Below are 20,706 nucleotides of genomic sequence, written 5' to 3'. Positions count from 1 at the left end.
AGAGCCTCCTTGTTTTTAAACTCCATCCCTCGAGCAATGGCAGACAAAATTCCATTTGCATTTTTAATCACCTACTGCGCCAGCAATCCCACTTTCAGTGATTCATGCACATGGACACCTGAGTCCCTCTGCAAAGCACCGTGCTGCAATTTTTTACCATTTAAAACATAGTCCATTTTGCTGTTATTCCTACCAAAATGGATGACCTCACACTTATCAACACTGTACTCCATCTACCAGACATTTTCCCACTCACTTTGACCATCTATATCCCTCTGCAAACTTTGCCCTACTACTCACCTTCGTGTCTTCTACAAATTGTGACACACCACACTTAGACCCAACTCCAAATCATCTATGTAAATTGTAAACAATTGAGGTCCCAACACTGATCCCTGAGACACACCCCTAGCCACTGACCACCAACCAGAAAAACAAACATTCATTTACCCCTACTCTTCGCTTTCTACTGGTCAACCAATCCTCTATCCATGCCAATACATGACCTGTAATACTGTGTAACTTGATCTTATGTAGCAGCCTTTGGTGTGGCACCTTGTCAAATGCCTTCTGGAAATCCAGATACATCACATCCATAGGTTCTCCATTGTCCACCATGCAAGTAATGTCATCAACGAATTCCACCAAATTAGCTCAACATGACCTACCCTTCATGAACCCATGCTGAGTGTTCCCAATGGAACAATTTATATCCAAGATAACAAAGTGTGAAGCTGGATGAACACAGCAGGCCAAGCAGCATCTCAGGAGCACAAAAGCTGACATTTCAGGCCAAGACCCTTCTTCAGAGAGGGGGATTGGGGGGTGGGGGGGGGGGATGGCGCGGAAGAGGCGGACCGAAGATGGAAAGAGGAGAAGATAGGTGAAGAAGAGAGTATAGGTGGGGACGTGGGGAGGGGATAGGTCAGTCCGGGGAGGACAGACAGGTCAAGGAGGAGGGATGAGATTAATAGGTAGGAAATGAAGGTGCGGTTTGAGGTGGGAGGAGGGGATAGGTGAGAGGAAGAACAGGTTAGGAAGGCAAGGACGAGCTGGGCTGGTTTTGAGATGCAGTGGGAGGAGGGGATGAGCTGGGCTGGTTTTCGCATCCCCTCCCCCCACTGTTTTGCTATTTTTTCCTAAACGATCGATTCAAGCATCTTCCCCACTACCGAAGTTAAGCTAATTAGCCTATAGCTACTTGCTTTTTGTCTACTTCCTTTTTTAAACAGTGGCGACACATTGGCTATTTTCCAATCTGTGGGAACCAACCCAGAATCCACTGAATTTTGGTAAATAATTACTAGTGCATTTGCTATTTCCCCCATCACATCTTTTAGTACCCTGGGACGCATTTCATCAGGGCCGGGAGACTTGTCTACCTTTAGCCCCATTAGCTTGTCCAGCGCTGTCTCCTTAGTTTCTAGGTCCTCACCTGCTATAACCATCTTGCCGTTAGTTTTTAGCATGTTATTTGTGTCTTCCACTCCCGCTGTGAACACCAACAGAAAATAACTGTTTAATGTCTCGGCTATTTCCTCATTCCCAGTTATTAAATTGGCCTTCTCATCCTCTAAAGGACAAATGTTTACCTTTGCCACTCTTTTATGATTTACATATTTATAGAAGCTTTTGCTGTCTGTTTTTATATTCTGAGCTAGTTTACTCTCATAACCTATCTTACTTTTCTTTATAACTTTTTTGTGGCTTTCTGTTGGTCTTTAAAAAGATTTCCCAGTCTACTAGTTTCCTACTACTCTTTGCTTTTTTGTATGTGTTTTTTTTTCTCCAGTCTGATACTTTCCTTTATTTCCTTAGGCATCCATAGCTGACTCTCTCTTTTCCTACAGTTCTTCCTCATCACTGGAATATATTTCTGCTGAGCGCTGTGAAAAATTGTTTTGGAAGTCCACCACTGTTCCTCAATTGACCCACCATAAAATTTTTGCTCCCATTCTACCTTAGCTAACTCCTTTCTTATTCTTTCATATTCTTTGTTTAAGCACAGGACATAAGTACTGGAGTTAACATTGACACGCTCTTTAAATTCGACCATACTGTGATTGCTCCTTCCAAGAGGATCCCTAACCATGAGATCATTAATTATTCCTGTCTCATTACACAGGGCGAGATCGAGGTGAGTTTGCTCCCTCGTAGGTTCCATTACATATTGTTCACGGAAATTATCGCGGATGCATTCTATGAACTCCTCCTCAAGGCTGTCATGACCGACCTGGTTTGACCAATCAACATGTAGATTAAAATCCCCCACAATAATTGCTGTACCATTTTTACATGCATTAGCTGCTTCTATGTTTATTGCCCGCCCCACTCATACTATCATTATTTGTTGGCCTATAGACCACACTTATCAGTGACTACTTCTCCCTGCTATTCCTAATTTTCACCCAAATGGATACAACATTTTGTTCAACAGAACCTATATCATCTCTCACTACCGCTCTGATATCGTTAAAAATAACAGCAACACCACCTTCCTTACCTTCCTGTCTGTCCTTCCGAGCAGTTTGATTTCCGTGGATATTTAACTTCCAGTCATGACCATCCTGTAACCATGTCTCTGTAATGGCCACTAAATCCTACCCATTTGCATGATTTGCACCGTCAACTCATCCCCCTTGTTTCGAATGCTCCGAGCATTCAGATAAAGTGCCCTTAATAAATCATGCTAGAGTTCTTCCAGGATGTAACAAGCAAAGTGGATAGAAGGATCCTGCAGGTGCATCTGGATTTCCAGAAGCACATGATAAAGTCCCACACAAAAGGTTGATACACAAGGTAAGATCACATGTGGTTAGGGGTCATTTATTAACTTTGATGGAGGACTGGCTAACCAACAGATAGCAGAGAGTCAGGATAAATAAGCCTTTTTCTGTTTAGCAAGAGGTAATTCATTGGTGCAGCGGGGGTGGGGGGGGTCGGGGTGCAACAAGGTTCGGTTCTCAGGTTGCAACTCTTTACATTCTATCTTAATGACCTGGATGCAGGAATAGAAGGCACTTTGGCAAATTTGCACATGATACTAAGATAGATGTGGAACTAAGTTCCAATAAGTAAATATACAAATGGATATGGGTAAGTGGTGAATGGGCAAAAATGGCAGATGGAGTTGAATGTAGATAAAAAGTGTGAGGTTATCCATTTTACTTGGAGGAATAGTAAGGCATATTAGGTAAATGTAAAGAAACTTCAGAGTACATAGGTGCAGAGGGATGCAAGGTGTCCTTGTGCATGTATCACAGAAAACTTCTAATCGGGGTACAGTAGGTAATAAGGAAAGCAAATGGAATTTGCTAAAGAAATAGTGCATAAAAGTAGGGATGTGTTGGCACAACTTTACAAGGCATTAGGGAGACAGCACCTGGAGAACTGAGTACAGTTTTGGTTACTTTCTTGAGGAGAGATGTAGTTGCAGGAGAGGTAGTACAGAGTAGATTCACTAGATTGATTCAAGAAGCGGGGTTTGCTTTACAAAGAGGTCGCACAGTTAATGCCTATATCAGAAGTCGCTCAGCATCTGGTTCTAATCCAACAGTTTTATTTGAAATCACAAATTTTAGGAGGTGAATTGTCAGAGAAGAGCACACAGACACAGAATTTAAAGGCACAGATCATACAACTGGTGTGAGTGGAGTGTCAAATAATAAGTCTCTGCAGGTGACCAAGAGTGAGAGACAGTATGTGTGAAGTGTCAACAGCTAAATAACAAGCAAAGGGATGACCTATAATCTGATTAATTGAGGCAGAGAGATAATCACAAAAAATTAAAAAATAAGGTCATGCTGGAGACAAACTAAACAACTGGAATAATGTATCAGAGATAATGGGAACAGCAGATGCTGGAGAATCCAATAATGTGATAGGTATAAGAGTTGCATACCAAGGTCTAGCCAAAGTAAGAAGTAATCCAAAACTGTACAAACTAATTAAGGTATCGAGATCACAATTTATCTAGGTGATTGTATAAAACAGGACAGTTAGGAAGGTTTTACAGATTCAGAACTGTGGTAGCATCACATGTAGCATGACATGAACCCAAGATCATGGTTGAGACTGTCTTCATGGATACAAAACTTGGAGAATGCAAGATTTAGTGAGAGGGAAGAACTGAGGGAGACTAATATTCGTAAAGAAATGGTGCTAGGAGAATTGTTGGGATTGAAGGCTGATAAATCCCCAGAGCCTGATAATCTACATCCCAGAATGCTTAAGAAAGTAGCTCTATTAATTGTGGATGCATTGGTGGTCATTTTCCAGGATTCTAAAGACTCTGGAACAGTCTCTGCAGATTGGAAGGTGGCTCATGTCATTCCAATATTCAAAAAGGGAGACAGAGAAAACAGGGAATTATAGACTGGCAAGCCTAACATTGGCAGTGGGGAAAATTCTTGAATACATTGTCAAGGATTTTATAGCACAACATTTAGAAAGCAGTGGCAGGATCAGACAGAGTCAGCATGGATATATGAAGGGGAAATCATGCCTGACAAATCTGTTGGAATTCTATGAAGCTGGAACAGGTAGAGTTGACAAGGGGGAGCCAATCGATGTAGTACATTTGGACTTTCAGAAAGCGTTTGACAAAGTCCCGTATAAGAAATTAAAATGCAAGATTAAAGTGCATGGCACTGAGGGGGTGGGGCATGGGGGAGGGGAAGCGAGAGAAGTGTATTGAAATGGATAGGAAATAGAGAGGAAATAAGGAGTAGGAATTAATGGGTTCTTTTGAAATTGGCAGACATTAACTTCTGGAGTGCCACTGGGATCGGTGCTAGGACCACAGGTATTTACAATTTATATCAATGATTTGGATGAGAGAACAAAATGTAACATCTCCAAGTTTGCAGGTGATACTAAGTTGGGTGGTGGGTGAACAGTGATGATGGAGAGATCCTTCAGCATGATCTTGACAGGTTGGATGAATGGGCAAATCAATGGCAGATGCCATATAATTTGGATAAATGTGAGGTTATTCGTTTCAGAAACAAAAACAAGGCAGCAGATTACTACCTGAATGGCTGTAAATTGGGAGAGAGAAGTGTGCAGCAAGACCTGGGTGTCCTTGTGCACCAGTCGCAAAAAGTAAGCATGCAAGTGCAGCTAGCGGTAAAGGCAGAAATGGTATGCTGTGAGAGGTTTTGAGTACAGGAGCTGGGATATGTTGTTGCAGTTGTCCAGCACCTTGGTGAGGCCACACCTAGAATATTGTATACAGTTTTGGTCTACTTTCCTGAGGAAGGATTCTCTTGCTCTCATGGGAGTGCAGCGAAGGCTTATCAGACTGATTCCGGGGATGGTGGGTCTGATGTTAAGGGCAGTTTCTATGATTGTATGACGTACGATGAGAGATTGACGAGTTTGGGATTGTTTTCACTGGAGTTCAGATGAAGGAGGGAGGATCTTACAGAGACTTTTAAAATTCTGACAGGACTGCACAGGACAGATGCAGAGAGGATGTTCCTAATGGTGGCTGTGTCAGAACCAGGGTTCACAGCATGGGGATTCGGGTAGACAATTTAGGATGGAGATGAGAAGATATTTCTTCACCCAGAGAGTGGTGAGCCTGTGGAATTCATTACCACAGGAAGTACTTGATGCCAAAAACATTGAATATATTCAAGAGGCGACTGCATTGTCGTGTATCTCGAAGGCTGCCTTGGAGAATGGGTACCCAAAGATTGGAGGCTGAATGTCTTTGACCGCGGAAGTGTTTCCCAACTAGGAGAGAGGATTCCTGTCTGATGATTCTTGCGTGATGTCCATTCATCTGTTGTCCTAGCATCTGCAACGTCTTGCTAACATACCATGCCTCAGGGCATCCTTGCCTGCAGCAAGTGAGATAGACAACATTGTCCAAGTCACACGAGTATCCGCCATGTACATGGTGTGTGGTGTTCCTACGTATAATGGTGGTATCAATGTCAATGATCTGGCATGTCTTGCAGAGGTTGCCATGACAAGGTTGTAGAGTGTTGTGCTATGTTGTCCTGAAGGCTGGGCAGTTTGCTGCCAATGATGGTCTGTTCAAGGTTTGGCAGTTTGAAGGCGAGAAATGGAGTAATCGGAATGATTGTATCAGGCAATTGGACCCTGTGTGAGAACCTGTATGGCTATGTTGAGGGTATCTTGAAACCCATTGCACAAGGAACGCTCAGCTTCTGTCACAACACTACAGATTTCTTACAGGCACTCATCACCCACAGACCAGTCAAACCAGGAACATTCCTCATCACAATGGACGCTTTGGCGCTCTGTACCAGCGTCCCCATAACGATGGCATCACTGCAGCAACCTCAGTACTCCATACCAACAACTGTCAATTTTCAGACACCATCCTAGAACTCATCTGCTTCATCCTCAACCACAACATCTTCACCCAGACAGAGAGAACAGCCAAGGGGCCACATTTGCCCCCAATATGCTAACATTTTCATGCAAAAGTTCAAGCAAGACTCTTTTGCTTCATAGGACCTTCAACCAACCCCAAATGCCAGATACATTGGCAACATTTTCTTCTTTGGGCTCATGGTGAGGAATCACTGAAGCGATGACATTGTGATATCAACAAGTTTCATCCCACCATCAGACTTACCATAGATTTCTCCTCAGAATCAGTCTCATTCATGGACTCAAGCATCTCCGTCACAGGCAGACACCTCATTATTTCACTCTACTGCAAGCCCACAGATAGCCTCATGATGCTGCATTTCTCTAGCTTCCACACTAAACATATTAAAAAGGCCAACCCTAACAGACAAGCCCTGCACATACACAGGATCTGCTCAGATCAGGAGGAATGCAATGGACGCCTTAAGATTTTGAAGGACGCCCTCATAACAACAGGATACGATGCTCAACCTATCCATTGCCAGTTCCAATGTGCCACAATGAACTCCTCAGAAAATAGACAGGGTATGGCTGATACAGCATCCTTTGTTGTCCAGTACTTCCCCGAAGTGAAGAGACTATGCCGTGTTCACCACAGCCTTCAACACGTCATCGATGATGAGCATCTCACCAAGATCAACCCTACTGCTCCACTTCTTGCCTTCAATCCGCCAAACCTTAAAAGAGACCCAGGGTTCGCAGCAAACCACAGAGCCTACAAGACAACATCAACTACAACACCAACAACCCTGCCACAGCAACCTCTGGAAGACATGACAGATCATCAAAACAGATACTACCATCACACGTGCCAAAACCATCCACCACGTACAATGGCGGATACTCATGTGACTCGGCCAATGTTGTATCTCTCATATGCTGCAGGCAAGGATGACCGGAAGCATGGTATACGGGTACGGCCATGCAGACAATACAACGGATGAGTGGATACCATGCAACAAACACCAGACAGGAATGTTCCTTCCCCGTCAGGGAACACTTCAGCAGTGAAGGACTTCAGCCTCCAACCTTTGGGTAAGCATCCTCCAAGGCAGCCTTCAAGATGCACAACAATGCAGAATCGCTGAGCAGAAACTGATTGCCAAGTTCCATACCCATGAAGACGGACTTAACAATGATCATGTCACGCTACCACCATACTGTTCTGTATCTATAGAACCTTCCTTATTGTCCTGTTTTGACATCGTCACCTGGATAAATTGTTATGATCTCTCCACTTAACTAGTTTGTGCAGTTTGGAGTACTTATTGCTTTGGTTAGACGCTCAGCATGTGACTCTTACACTTGTGTTATTCCAGTTATTTAGTTTGTCTCCAGCACCGTCAACTTTTTAATGTTTTGTAATTATCTCTCTGCACCATTTAATTGGTTAATAGGTCATCCCTTTGTTTGTTATTCAACTGATGACACGTTACACACACCATCTAACACTCTTGGTCAACTGCAGAGACTTATTATTTGACTTATTATAGTGGCTATATGATCTCTGTCTATGAATTCTGTGTCTGTGTGCTCTTCTCTCATACTTCACCTGATGAAGGAGCAGTACTCAAAGTTTATAATTTCAAACAAAAAAATCCTGTTGGACTGAAACCTAGTGTCACAGATCATAGATCATAGAATCCCTACAGTGTGGAAACACGCCCTTCGGTCCAACAAGTTCACACTCACCCTTGGAGCATCCCACCCAGACCCATCCCTCTATATAACCCACCAAAGGTACACAGCCCTGAATACTACGGGAAATTTAGCATGGCCAATCCACCTAAACTGCACATCTTTGGACTGTGGGAGGGAACTGGAGCACCCCGGGGAAACCCATGCAGACACGAGGAGAATGACCAAACTCCACACACGTGATATTTCTCAAATGGTCATTAATCTGTGGAATTCATTATCCCAGAGGGTGGTCGATGTCAGGACATTGAGCAAGCTTGAGAAGAAGGTACGCAGTATCAGCAATGGGTTGAAGGGTTATGGGGACTGGGCAGGACAGTGGAGTTGAAGCCAAGATGAGATCAACCATGATCATATTCATTGGCAGAGGAGGCTCGAGGGGATGAATTAACTGCTCCTGATTCTTCCAAAGTAAAAGCTAAAAATCAAATTTGTTGTTATTCTTTTGATGGCATGTTAAAAAAAATCATTTTATGGATTCTCCGAATCACATCATACTAAAAGCTAAAATAAGCATGTTGTCAGAGCTTTACAATGGATCTGTCTAGCTTATCTGTGGCTCCTCATCAAATTGCAGCAATACTATCCTTTCAGAAACATACATGACAAACCTGACTTTTTCCAGCACTAGTGACAGTGGTTAAATGCATCCAAGGTGAAGTAGAACACAAGAAAATTCATTTCCTTAACAGTGGGTTTACTCACAAATGTAGCCTTACAGACATCTGTCTCTACTTCAGACTAATGTCCAACTACCTCTCCATGTCTGATTTCCGATTTTAATTAAATAATTCTGTCACCAATGTTTCTTTACAATATAATCAAAGACCACCAACACCCATTCCGCACTTACGAACTTCTATCCATCTGAATTAATAGTAAGCGAGTGCAATTATCAGAGTATCAAAAGCTCTTCGCTCTAGGGAAGGAAAATGATAGCAGTGAAGAGGAGCTTATTCTGGTTAAAGCTATTTACCTTTTTAGTTAATGAGTCATCAGAGTCTGATGGCATTCGTGTGGAAACATGGAAAATGACTTCCACAGTGGAGGTAGCATAGTAAGGTGCAGTTTGTCCTGTACTGCCGTTACGTTGCAGGCCACCCATAAAACCACAATGTGTAGAAAGGTCAATCTAGGTAATGATAAATGAAATGATTTCAGAAACAAAGTCAACAATCACTTTCATATTTTCTTAATAAAAATGTAAGCTTTGTCAAAATAAAACACTTTATTGATTTATCACTATTACTATTCCAAATGTTTACTGACAGCACACCTATTTCAGTAATTCTAACAGTTTTAAGAGAGAACTTCTTTCCGAATTTCAATTGATTTTTTTTATTTTTAACCCACTAACTAGAGATTACTCACCCACCCAAATGGGAAAAACAACATTTCGTTTAATAGAAGTGAAACCTCTATGTTCAATTATAAACCTATTTGTCAATAGTGACGATATTGCACCTTTGAGAGGGATTTGTTCTGTGCAGTTTCTCTTGGAGACAGAATGTCTACTTCAGAGGCAGTGTGGAAAAGGCTTTGAGCTCCTTGATTTTGTTTTTCCGGAATTCCAGAAGTGAGGTGAGAGTGACAGCCTTTGAAGACTGCATTCGACCAAGTGTGGCATCAGCGAGCCCTAACAAAAGTAGAATCAATTGGTATCAGAAGGCAAACTTACCACTGGTTAGAATCTGACCTGACACATAGGAAGACGGTCACGGTTGTTGGAAGCCAGTCAGTCTGATGAAGGGTCTAGGCCCAAAACGTCAGCTTTTGTGCTCCTAAGATGCTGCTTGGCCTGCTGTGTTCATCCAGCTCCGCACTTTGTTATCACAGTTCCAGTACATCTCTGCAGGAGTTCCTCAGGGTAGTATCTAAGGCCCAAATAACTTCAGTTGCTTCATCAATGACCTCCCTTCCATCATAAAGGTCAGAAACGGGGATGCTCACTGATGATTTATTGCATAATGTTCAGCACCATTTGTGACTCCTCAGATATTGAAGCAGTCCATGTTCAAATGCAACAAGATCTGGACAACACCCAGTCTTGTGCTGACAAGTGACAAGTAACATCCATGCCATACAAATGCCAGACAATGACCATTACCAAGAAGGGGCAATCTAACTGCCACTGTTGACATTCAATGGTATTACCATCACTGAAACCCCCACTATAAACATCCTGGGGGCTATCGTTGACCAGAAACTCAACTGCACTCACCACAGTGGCGGCAAGAGCAGATCAGAGGCTAGAAATACTGCAGCAAGCAACTTACCTCCTGACTTCACAAAGTGGACTCGTTGGGCCAAAGGGCCTGTTTCCACACTGTGGGGAGTCTAAGTCACCTACAAAGTACAAGTCAGGCATGTGATGGAATGCTCCCCACTTGCCTGGATGACTGCAGGCCTCAACAACACTCAAAAAGCTTGACCTCATCCAGGATAAAGCAGCCCACTTGACAGGCACCACATGTACACCATCCACCACTGACACTCAGTAGCTGCACTGTGTACAATTGGCAAGATGCACTGCAGAAATTGCCAAAGATCCTCAGACAGCACCTTCCAAACCCATGATCACATCCATCTAGAAGGACAAGAGCAGAAGATACATGAGAACACCACCATCTTCATGTTCCCCTCCAAGACACTCACCATCCGGTCTTAGAAATATATAACCATTCCTTCACTTTTGCTTCATCAGAACACAAATTCCCTCCCTAAGGGTATTGTCGATCAACCCATGGCACATGGACCGCAGAGGCTCAAGGTGACAGCTCACCAACACCTTCTCAAGGGCAGCTAGAGAAGGGCAAGAAATGTTGGCCGGCTAGCAATGACCACATGCCTCAAAAAATTTAAATAATTAGGCAAAAGCAGCATGAGTGGGTGGAGTCGGGTTCACACAGACCTTCAGTTTTTGGGGTTGCTGTCAATCCTGCTAGATATAGCTCTCTTTCCTGCAGCTAAAAGTTTGAGTGCTTTTTTATGCTGATAGCTTGCTTATTTTGGTGTTCCTTTCTCCTGGACTGAAGATTGCACGTGGGAAACTTTGTTTTGTTGAATTTGACAGCCATGGATGTTTTAATGGGCTGTTGCTATATTGGAACAGCTGAAGTACTTAAGTCATGTACTCTTTTGTTAATTATTTCAATAGAATTAAAGTTATGTCTATTTTTGTTTTTATTTTAACTGAGGTGTAAGAATAGTGTGTGTTTGGTGCAAGCCTAGCAATCGAATCACATCTCGAACATAGTGCCTTACACTTGCCTTTAAGATAAGACTGAGGGTCCAGGCTCTCTCCTTGATTTTTTTCTGAGGGGGTGGTCTTATCCTTAACATTATGTTTTAGTTCCAATCTGTCCATTAAGCCAACTCACAAATAGCAGAGGCTCCATCTAAGCACACAAATAAAGAGCACACAAAGACTGCACACACCCAGACTATTGCAGGAGGTTCCTTGAAAATTACATAATATAGTAAAGCTTTAGATGAATTAATTACAAAAGGTACATGTACTTTCCTATTTTCCAAAATGGGTAATCAAGATATCACATCTTAAATTTGTTGCACAAAGCAACTGAGATTCCGGAAGCATATAGCATTTGCTCAACAGAGAAAAACGTCTCAGGACCTAGCTAAGCTCTTGCTCAGATCTCAACACCATAAATCAGGTACTCTTTGGGCATGGAACAGGAGTACTGATGCAGAAGTACTAGTTTAATTAGAGAAAAAAGGCAAAAAACAGGAGGAACATGAATGATCTGATAATGGCTTTCCCAGGTTCAATGAAGGCATGAGGAATATAAAACAAATTTTCTGTTTGAGGACTTTTTGGAGGAGCCTGCAGTGGTCTATTCAAGGACTTGGTTAGGTAGACCAAAACTTGAAAATAAAACCAAATTAATCTAATTAATTTAAGAGCTGGATCTAATACAAGGGACGAGCCTCACTTCAACACTGAAATGTGACCTGTTCTTGGTAACCACTGAAGAAAGTTTAAAATCAATTTGGTAGTTGGCTGAATGCTTGTGGAAATTGTTGAAGTGGTTAACACGCTGGCATTTTATCTTCCAAAATAGTCTTCAAGAGTCTGCATTCTCTTTTGTTTAAATAATCTAATCAAATTTTTCAAAGGACACCTTCCAGTTCCAAAATAACTTAATGAAAGTAGATTCTAATGAATTGTAATGACATTCCAAATGCTACAAAAAGAGATATCGATACCAATATGTCTTAGTCACTTCCTACTTCTGAGATTAACCACTCAATGATTAGTGTAAAACATGAGATGTATTCATGGGACATAAGCATTGCTGACTAGATCAGCATTTCATGTCCATCTCAAATTGTTCTTCAAAATCCATGGTGAGCTACCTTTATAAAGAATGCAACTTTTTGAATATGGTTTAGATTTTTAAATATGGTTTAGATTTGACAGTGGGCTGAACTGGGTAAAGGGTTGTTTGATAACAACGGACTGAGGAATGAACTGTTGTACATTTAAAAAGAAAGTTTCTAAAACTCATTGTGCCATGTTTATTGTTGCTTTGCAAGCAGTGGGCTAAGGTGAAATTGGATTGTACAGCACAAAGCAAAGTTCAGCCAGCAACGGATTGCTGATTGGTTTGTGGACTTGTGTCCCGTTGTGAATGACAAAGATCATCAACTTGATGCCAACTATCTGATTGCTTCCTGGGCAGCTGAACAGCTTGTGGGTATGAACCATACAGTGAGAATCCCTTGGACTCCTACAAGAGGAGGTGGTGTCTTTCACTCTCCAGTAAAATATCAAACTAAAAAAAAGACAGTTAACTATTCCCACTAGTTCTCTGTGCTGCTGATTTTACCCAATAGGTTGGGGACTTTATAATATGTGAATCCTGAGGACTGGTACCATTTAACTTTTCCCCAGTATTTTTCTGCCCCATAATCCAGATGAATTTATTTTTACCAGTCTATGTCCATCTGTGTATACAGTGCACTTTAGAAGTGATATGAGTTTTAACTATTACCATGTGTTGACAGTTCATTGTTGTTTATCTATGTTTACAGAATATTTATTTGTAAGGAGTAGTTCTTGTCAATTCAGTGCTTTCTGTTAACTGGAATCTTATCAAACATGTAAATTGGGGACTCACATACTTTGATCAAATTAACTTTTGGGATGATCCCAGAAAAAGCAAGGCTTGAATTCTAGGGTAATATCCTAGTGAGGCATAACACCTTCTTTAACTATCAAGTGTGTGAGATACTCACTCAGTACTGTTATAGAGTGAGTTCCAAGAGTTCAATCAAATCACAACGAAGGAAACAGTGACTTATTTCCAAATTAGAGTGGTGTTGAACTTGGAGGGGAACTTACAGGTGGTGGTATTTCACTCACATTCTGCCCTTATTCTGCTACATTGCAGAGAATGTAGGCTTGGAAGGTTTAGGTGAATAGGCCTTGGTGATTTGCTGCAGTGCTTATTTTATCCAGTGCAGTCACTGTATTAGAGAGAGTAAGGAGTGAATGCTGAAACCTTCCTACAGTTCTCGGCGGGTGGAACTTTTGGCACCGGAATCTTTCATCCTGGCTTTGTTAGTACATGACACACAGACCTGCACAAGAGAGAATGTAGGACTCTCCAGACTCCTATCACCTTCACACGATTTCTAATGACCAATCCTAACATTATCATAGAGGGAAAACCATATATAAAAGAATGAAGACGGTTGTGTTTGGGCACTGCTCAGAGGAATTCCAGCAGTGATATCCTGGGGCTGAGGTCATTGGCTTCCAGCAATCTAAACCCTCTTCTTTCCAGGTCCAAGTCAATGGAACGCTTGGTTCCTGATTTCCACTGACATTAAACTCATGAAGGTTCCTGGATATCACATCCAATCAAATTCTGCCTCAATGTCAACACTTGTTACTTTCACCTCTGGAATTCAGTCCTTTGGTTCCATGCTTGGAAAATCGCTGTGACTAGGCCTGAATCTAAGTGAGCCTGGCAGACAAGTTGTTGGCGAGAGAATGCTGCTTGATAGCACTGTCAATAACTCCTTCCACTTGTATTTTACCAGAGTTGATCCTGCTGTTTTAAACTTCGATCTCACAATCATAACTCTTATGGGATCTTAGCACAGTTCTTGCATATATTCGGACTGCATTTGACCTGCAGTTTGAGGACAAGGGAGAATTGAGACACAGTGTGCATGTGCAATTCTTGCAGGATTTTGGGTCACCAAGTATCAGCTACACATTCTTTTCAGTGTTAGCACTGTCCTGATGAGTCTAAGAAACATTTTTTGGAGAGTCAAGTAATAAATGTGAAGTATCTGTTTTAATAAACTTGAATGAATCAAAAGAATTGCTGACAACCTTTACCAATATAATTTATTCACACAATTTGATATTAATAAGTATTTTAAATATGAGGAGTTAATATACAATAATATAATTTCTTAAAATATTCTCAGAGAATGTACGTAGAGGGAAGAAAAATTCTATACCTCCCAGCCAAGCCCAGAGACAAGGTTTTCATATGCTTGGCTTCCTCCAGTGTTAGACAGAATTGAATATTTGTCTTCCTGTCCTTCCATAATGTAAAACACTGCAATCTTATGAGTTTCCCGACTTGAAAATAAGAATTGCAAATTCATATATTAGTCTTATGGCTCTAAATATTACAGAATGAGAAGACATAAAAAGCTATTCACACAACATACTATTATTGCATCCAATTGGAAACAAAATATTTAATTATAGTTAAATAAAACAAAGAACTCTAGAGACATTGAATATTGGAGACAAAGACTGAAATTGCAAGAGAAACTTAAGAGGTCGGGCAACATCTGTGGAGAGACAGCACAGTTAATATTGAGTCCAGAGACGCTCATTCAGAATCAACTGCACGAAGAACAGTCACTAGAATCAAAACATTAACTCTGTTTCCTCTCCACTAACTCTGCCAGACCTGCTGAGTTTCTCCAGTTATTTACATTATTACTTAATTCTCGTTGCTGGTCAAGTATCACATTTATATAGCAACAAAACTTTGACAGATTTGCAGCATTCAGCTGACTTGATCATTCAACAGAAAAACTACACAACCCCAAATATTGGATATTAGAAGCTAGGAATAAGAAAGTTCAATGAATAGCATGCTATTTTTGAAAATCCAACAGAAAAATAGAATCCTCATATATTACATTTCGCTGAAAAATGGAAGATAGTCATATGAATTCTCCAAATTAAGCTAATTGGTACTATCAATTAAGAACGTTTCTAATGCTTCAGAATATTTAGAACTGAGTATCTGCATATTTAACTAAAATCCCTCATTGCATATTATGATACCAAAAAATTGTGCTTTAATTCAGACCAGTTAATAACTCAATAGTTAGTAAGATCATTTTGAAATAACTAGCTTTTCATGATGAGCAAATTCATGAACAGTTTCATTATTCAATTAACAAAGTTTCTGGTGAATACATTTGATCAACTGAACTGGTATTTGATTTGCTGAAATATTCAAGTCATACAAAGGCAACAACAGAAAATTCAAAATAAATCAATCATGAAAATAAGCTTAATTTTGCAATCAGTGGCAATGCAACAGTGCTCACCACCAGGTACTGCTGAGAGATCAAGTGCTCTCTTTGGTGAGATTTCACCTCTAGCGCCATGCAGCGGTACTGTAAGCGACTGCAGCTTTCTTCAATGGACATTCATTGTGCCGACAGGAGTGATAATATTGGGATCTGGAATCAACGATAGAGCTAACAGGAAGGAAACAGCACCAAAATGGAATCACTTAATTTTTTTTATTAACAGACAAAACTATCGATCTGAACACATGCAAGACACAGGAAGAAGTTATATGTTCAGATTTTATAAAACTAAAAAAGTTAACTAGAGGCATTCCACCATTACAAAAAGTGACCTGATTAAACACAATGCAACTTTAAAAAAGATTTTCAAATGGTAATGTGGAGCAGAGAGGTGACATTGTCAATAGTTGTTGATTGTGGCCAGCTAGACAAATGCCTCTTTATAGAAAGGGAGATGGGTGCATTAGTGAACCCTAGAGCACTGTAAGTGGAGTTGCCAAGTGGTGTGCAGCCATGTGAACTGCACCACTTTTGCTTTCACCTTCAGAGAAGTGGAATATTGATGCAGGAGAACCTCAAGCTCAAGTTAAATACCTGCCAACTGTGTCTAGCACACGCCATGAAAAAAGAGCCTCCAAGTAAAAGATGAAATTCAGGAAAACTGGACAGATGGCTAAATTACAGGCATGAACTAGAAAATGCAAGAAGGTTGTTCATCCTGATCTGAGAGTAGTGAGTGACTAACCACAGCTCTGGAATTTCTATCAGAGATAATGGAACTGCAGATGCTGGAGAATCCAAGATAACAAAGTGTGAAGCTGGATAAACACAGCAGGCCAAGCAGCATCTCAGGAGGTTTGTGCTCCTGAGATGCTGCTTGGCCTGCAGTGTTCATCCAGCTTCACACTTTGTTACCTGGAATTTCTATGCTGATTTGAATATGATAAACATCCTTTTGTCACTGTTAACACAACCACAATTCCTCTACCAGCAGCCTTGCAAAATTTGGTTACAGACAACTACACCACAGAGGAGCATCAGGGTCCCAAAGAATAACTGTGACTGGAACATTCACACCTTTAAATCAGAAAAGGTGCATTTTATTTGGTCTTCTCCAGTTTCTCAAAGCTGGTTCCTTTTGTCCCTCACAGAAATGACTTAGTCAATGAGACTCTGCAGACCTACTTTTCTCATCTACCTATTCGCAGATGCTATTATACACCTCTACAGCAGGCAGGACTTGAACCCATGCTTCCTGGTCCAGAGGTAGGGAGCTACCACTGTGCCACAAGAGGGCCCCTTGAGACTCCAATGAATGGCAGTAAGCCTTTCAAAAATACAGGAATCATTATAATGAAGCTTATTAACACTGAATGATTTCAATTCATGACTCTTTCAGCAGTGATTGATAATGATCAGGAGCAGGAAGCACATCAATGTCAACCCTCCACCCCAATGTCAATGTTTTAAGGCTAAATGTAGCAATTAAAATCTCAGGTGGAAGATACAGTGCCATACTTTTTCTTTGTAATTTCAGTAAAAAGGGCTCCTTTATTTTAGCGATCCATTTGTGTCAGAAATATAACTAATGAAATTTTCTGAACACAGACATTTTTGAAGCAGTGGCTTGTCATGTTTGAGGTTTTTGTGGTTCATTGCTTCAGATTTTTTGAATTTAATTATCCTGTACTTTACGAAAAGTACACATAACTAAACTGTATAATTCAACAACATGACATACACATGTTTTTACCAGTGTTGGTAGTTTCCAATATCAGCCAATTGCTACACCTGTCACACCATGCAGCTACTATATCATTGTGAACAGCATTCTTAAACAGGAAGCCAAGTTAGTGTCGAGATGGCATTTATCTATTGAAGATGAAGGAAAGAGCAAAGAAAATGTATTAAACCTTGCATAGATGATGTACTGGGTTACGTGTTCCCTTTTCATTCAACTCAATACTGGCTGAAATTTGTAAACAAACTACAAAGTCACGTGCCAACAATAAACATACAATTCAAGGTGATTTTTGTCGTCTAAAAGTAGACCACAGCAGATAAAAAGCACGTGGTGAGAAAATAATGACTTTTTAAAGTGGATTCAGCTGCATTTGCACAGTTACTTTGTTTCTCATTCAGTAAGGAATGAAGCTCCACTTGACCTGGTTTTGCACAAAGAGAAATCATAATTTGGTTTGACGAGGTACCAAAATGGAAAAAAAAGGATAGAAAGTTAACAGCAACATGCCAAACCAGAAGAGATGTTTAGAATACAGAAAACAAAGAAACATTTTGCAGATGGACAGTTTTGAGAGCGGTTCTTTCCAGTTGTTCTCCTTGTAGCACTTCTATTCATGAATTATATAATTCATCTGGATTTACAAACTGAAGGAACAATATTGGACGAGTGGATGAGAGTGGATGAATTTGAGGCAAATAGCATTAAAAAACTACAATAGGTCACAGGCTAGCAGAATGAACAAATTGCAACTTAATGTGCAGGCAGGCCCAGGTTGCTACTGGGTTTGATTCTCAAGTCTGTTCGCAAGTCTATTCATAGGCAAGTTGGATCATAATGCAGGATAACACAAAGTAGGCATTCCCAAGCACAGGAAATGTTCAGATCTTTAAAATTACACATCTGTACGGGATCCCATTTGTAATTACACATGTTTGTAATTTGGACATTGATAAATTGGGGATCCACTGTCTAGAAAAATGTAGTAGTAAATTATACATGCACAGAGTTAAAGGGGGTAGATTTTAAATGAATCAGAAAAAGAATAGCAGTGATGAAAACAGAAATTGATGCAGAAACTCAGCAGATCTGGCAGCACTCTTGGAGAAAAGTAGAGATAATGTTTCAGGTCCAGTGACCCTTCTTCAGAACTGATGGCTTTTTTTAAAATGCAGAAGACAGGGTGTGGGAGAAGGAGCAAACAATAGCTGGAGATAGAGCACAGAGACAGAAAAACAGTTGGGCACATAAGGGAATGGATAAAGGTTAGCCTGGGAGAATGAAAAGTTGCTAATGAGGATGATTAGTAAGTGACAATGGATTGTGTGTGGTCGAAGCCGCTGTGATGACCATACCTGGTGTGTGGGAGTTGGGCTAAGGATGTGGGAGAAGGTGCACAAGCGGTAAAATTGTGAACTCAATACTGAATCTACAGGGCTGCAGGGTCCCTGTGGGAAAATGAGGTATTATTATTCCAGCTTGCACGGAGCTTCAAAGCACTGCAGCAAGCCTGAGGCAGATTTTGGCTAGTGAACATGGTAGTGTTGAAGTGGTAAACAACTGGATGCTTAAGGTCATCGTTGGGGACAGAAAGTAGGTATTCTGCAAAGCAGTCACCCAGTCTGAGATTTTTTAAGTAGCTGAATTAAATGTAGCATGCAGCGATTTGCACATAATGCCATATATTAAAAGAGATCACAACACAGAACATGGCAACAACAGATTCATTGTTTAACAATAAGAAAGATGCCTAAGGGAACAATTGGAAATGCAATAAAAGATTGCTAGGATAGAAAGAGGCTTTTTTCCTTGAAGTTACGAAGATGGTGGCTCAACAAAGTCCAGCAGACATTGTCTACTTAATCTTCCAAAAGAGGGATCATAGGAGGGGTTTCTCTGTAAAACGCTTTCAAAAACTACAACATGATATCCTGTTAAATAATAAACCAAGTCAAAGCCTTTTGAAAAGGTGGTTTTGGCAGAGAGCATTTCTTTTGAAAGGTAGATATTCTGGGGAATAACTGATCACTTGGAGTAGTTTTGGTCACTTAATGAGTTAGAGAGAAACCCCACATTCAAATTGATTTGGGCTAGTAGGCTGGTTTTGTGCCTCTCCCAGGTGGTGGGTTGGGGACTAAATATTGTGATCAACAAGACTTCACAACCGTGTGGGACAGACTTGATGAACCATAGTTTTAAAAGGGAAGTTAGACTGCAAATTTAAAATAAAGTATTAAAAGTTCACGAGAAACCAGCAGATAGTTGGCACCATATTATGCAATAGATATGGAGAATACCACCTAACAAAACTTGATCAACCAAATGTCTGCTTCTGTACCAAAGTTATGATTTCTATTTAATTTGATTTCAACTCAGATGGATTGACCATCACCTTATTTGTAAAACTTCTGCACAAGAGTGTAAACAATACTTACCTATTCCTAGCAGGACCAAAGCTCACAGAACAAACGGGACTATAAACTGTATCACAACGTTTTAATCAAAGCCAAAACCTTGGCTGCTGGCAGTGAAGATAGGCTGTATCTGAACGGAATGCTCATTGTGAGACAGGACTTACAGCTCAGGGCAGTGATTGATGAGGTGATACCTGTCAGCAGTACTTCAAAAAAGTGTAGGGTTTGGTATACTTTGGTCCTGAAGGAAGTAAGGATGGATCAACTGCAAATGTCATTAGATCATCTGGTCAAGTTATCTCTATGAAATCCCCGACCAGATTGTTGTTCAGCTTGAGGAAATGCCAAGTACCTGGATGTGTCTCATTCATCATGGGCAAGAGGAAGTATGGAACTGAGAATCATAAACATATTTGAGGAGTCACCAATTAGTGCTCTGTTTAGCAGGGCAAACAGACACATCACTGGTTTCCACTGACAGACCTAACTGTAGGGCAACTGACTGCAACGAAGTATCAGTAGCTTCTTCACCCCTTCTAAACAAGAGTCTGCAGTGACGACATCATCATTTGTTATAGCAGCTTTCAACATAGACCGATGGTTTCGAAAACTACTTACTGAGGAAACATTTAATTGATCGAACCACTTGTTTATGTAACGCCATGACACCCATCATCTGTGTGAAGACAGTTACCTGGTCTGACCTCATTAGGTGAGTACCAAACAGCAGTGTAGAGTCTTCGCATCAGCGGATTTGCAGATCAAATTGGTGTCTGAACAATAGTGCTGTACCTACACAGTTGGTTGATAAGTTGCAGCCAGTGTCAGCCCATTATATTCTTCAGT

At 40.8% G+C, this 20,706-nt stretch overlaps 1 protein-coding gene across 5 annotated transcripts in view; it reads right to left on the bottom strand.

The window, feature by feature from the left end:
- Positions 1-20,706, bottom strand: part of ralgapa2 (Ral GTPase activating protein catalytic subunit alpha 2) — a 522,648-nt gene that overhangs the window by 222,251 nt on the left and 279,691 nt on the right. For all 5 annotated transcript variants that reach the window (XM_048535653.2, XM_059648353.1, XM_059648352.1 and 2 more), the window contains 2 exons: positions 14,605-14,728; positions 9,083-9,238 (listed from right to left, as the gene is read on the bottom strand). In XM_048535653.2, coding sequence (XP_048391610.2) covers positions 9,083-9,238; positions 14,605-14,728 — 280 coding nt within the window. The remainder of the gene's footprint in view (positions 1-9,082; positions 9,239-14,604; positions 14,729-20,706) is intronic.

This window comes from Stegostoma tigrinum, chromosome 9, assembly GCF_030684315.1.
Source record: "Stegostoma tigrinum isolate sSteTig4 chromosome 9, sSteTig4.hap1, whole genome shotgun sequence".
Taxonomy (NCBI): Eukaryota; Metazoa; Chordata; class Chondrichthyes; order Orectolobiformes; family Stegostomatidae; genus Stegostoma; species Stegostoma tigrinum.
The sequence above is the reverse complement of the archived record's forward strand: the minus strand, read 5'-3'. Positions and strand labels throughout refer to the sequence as shown.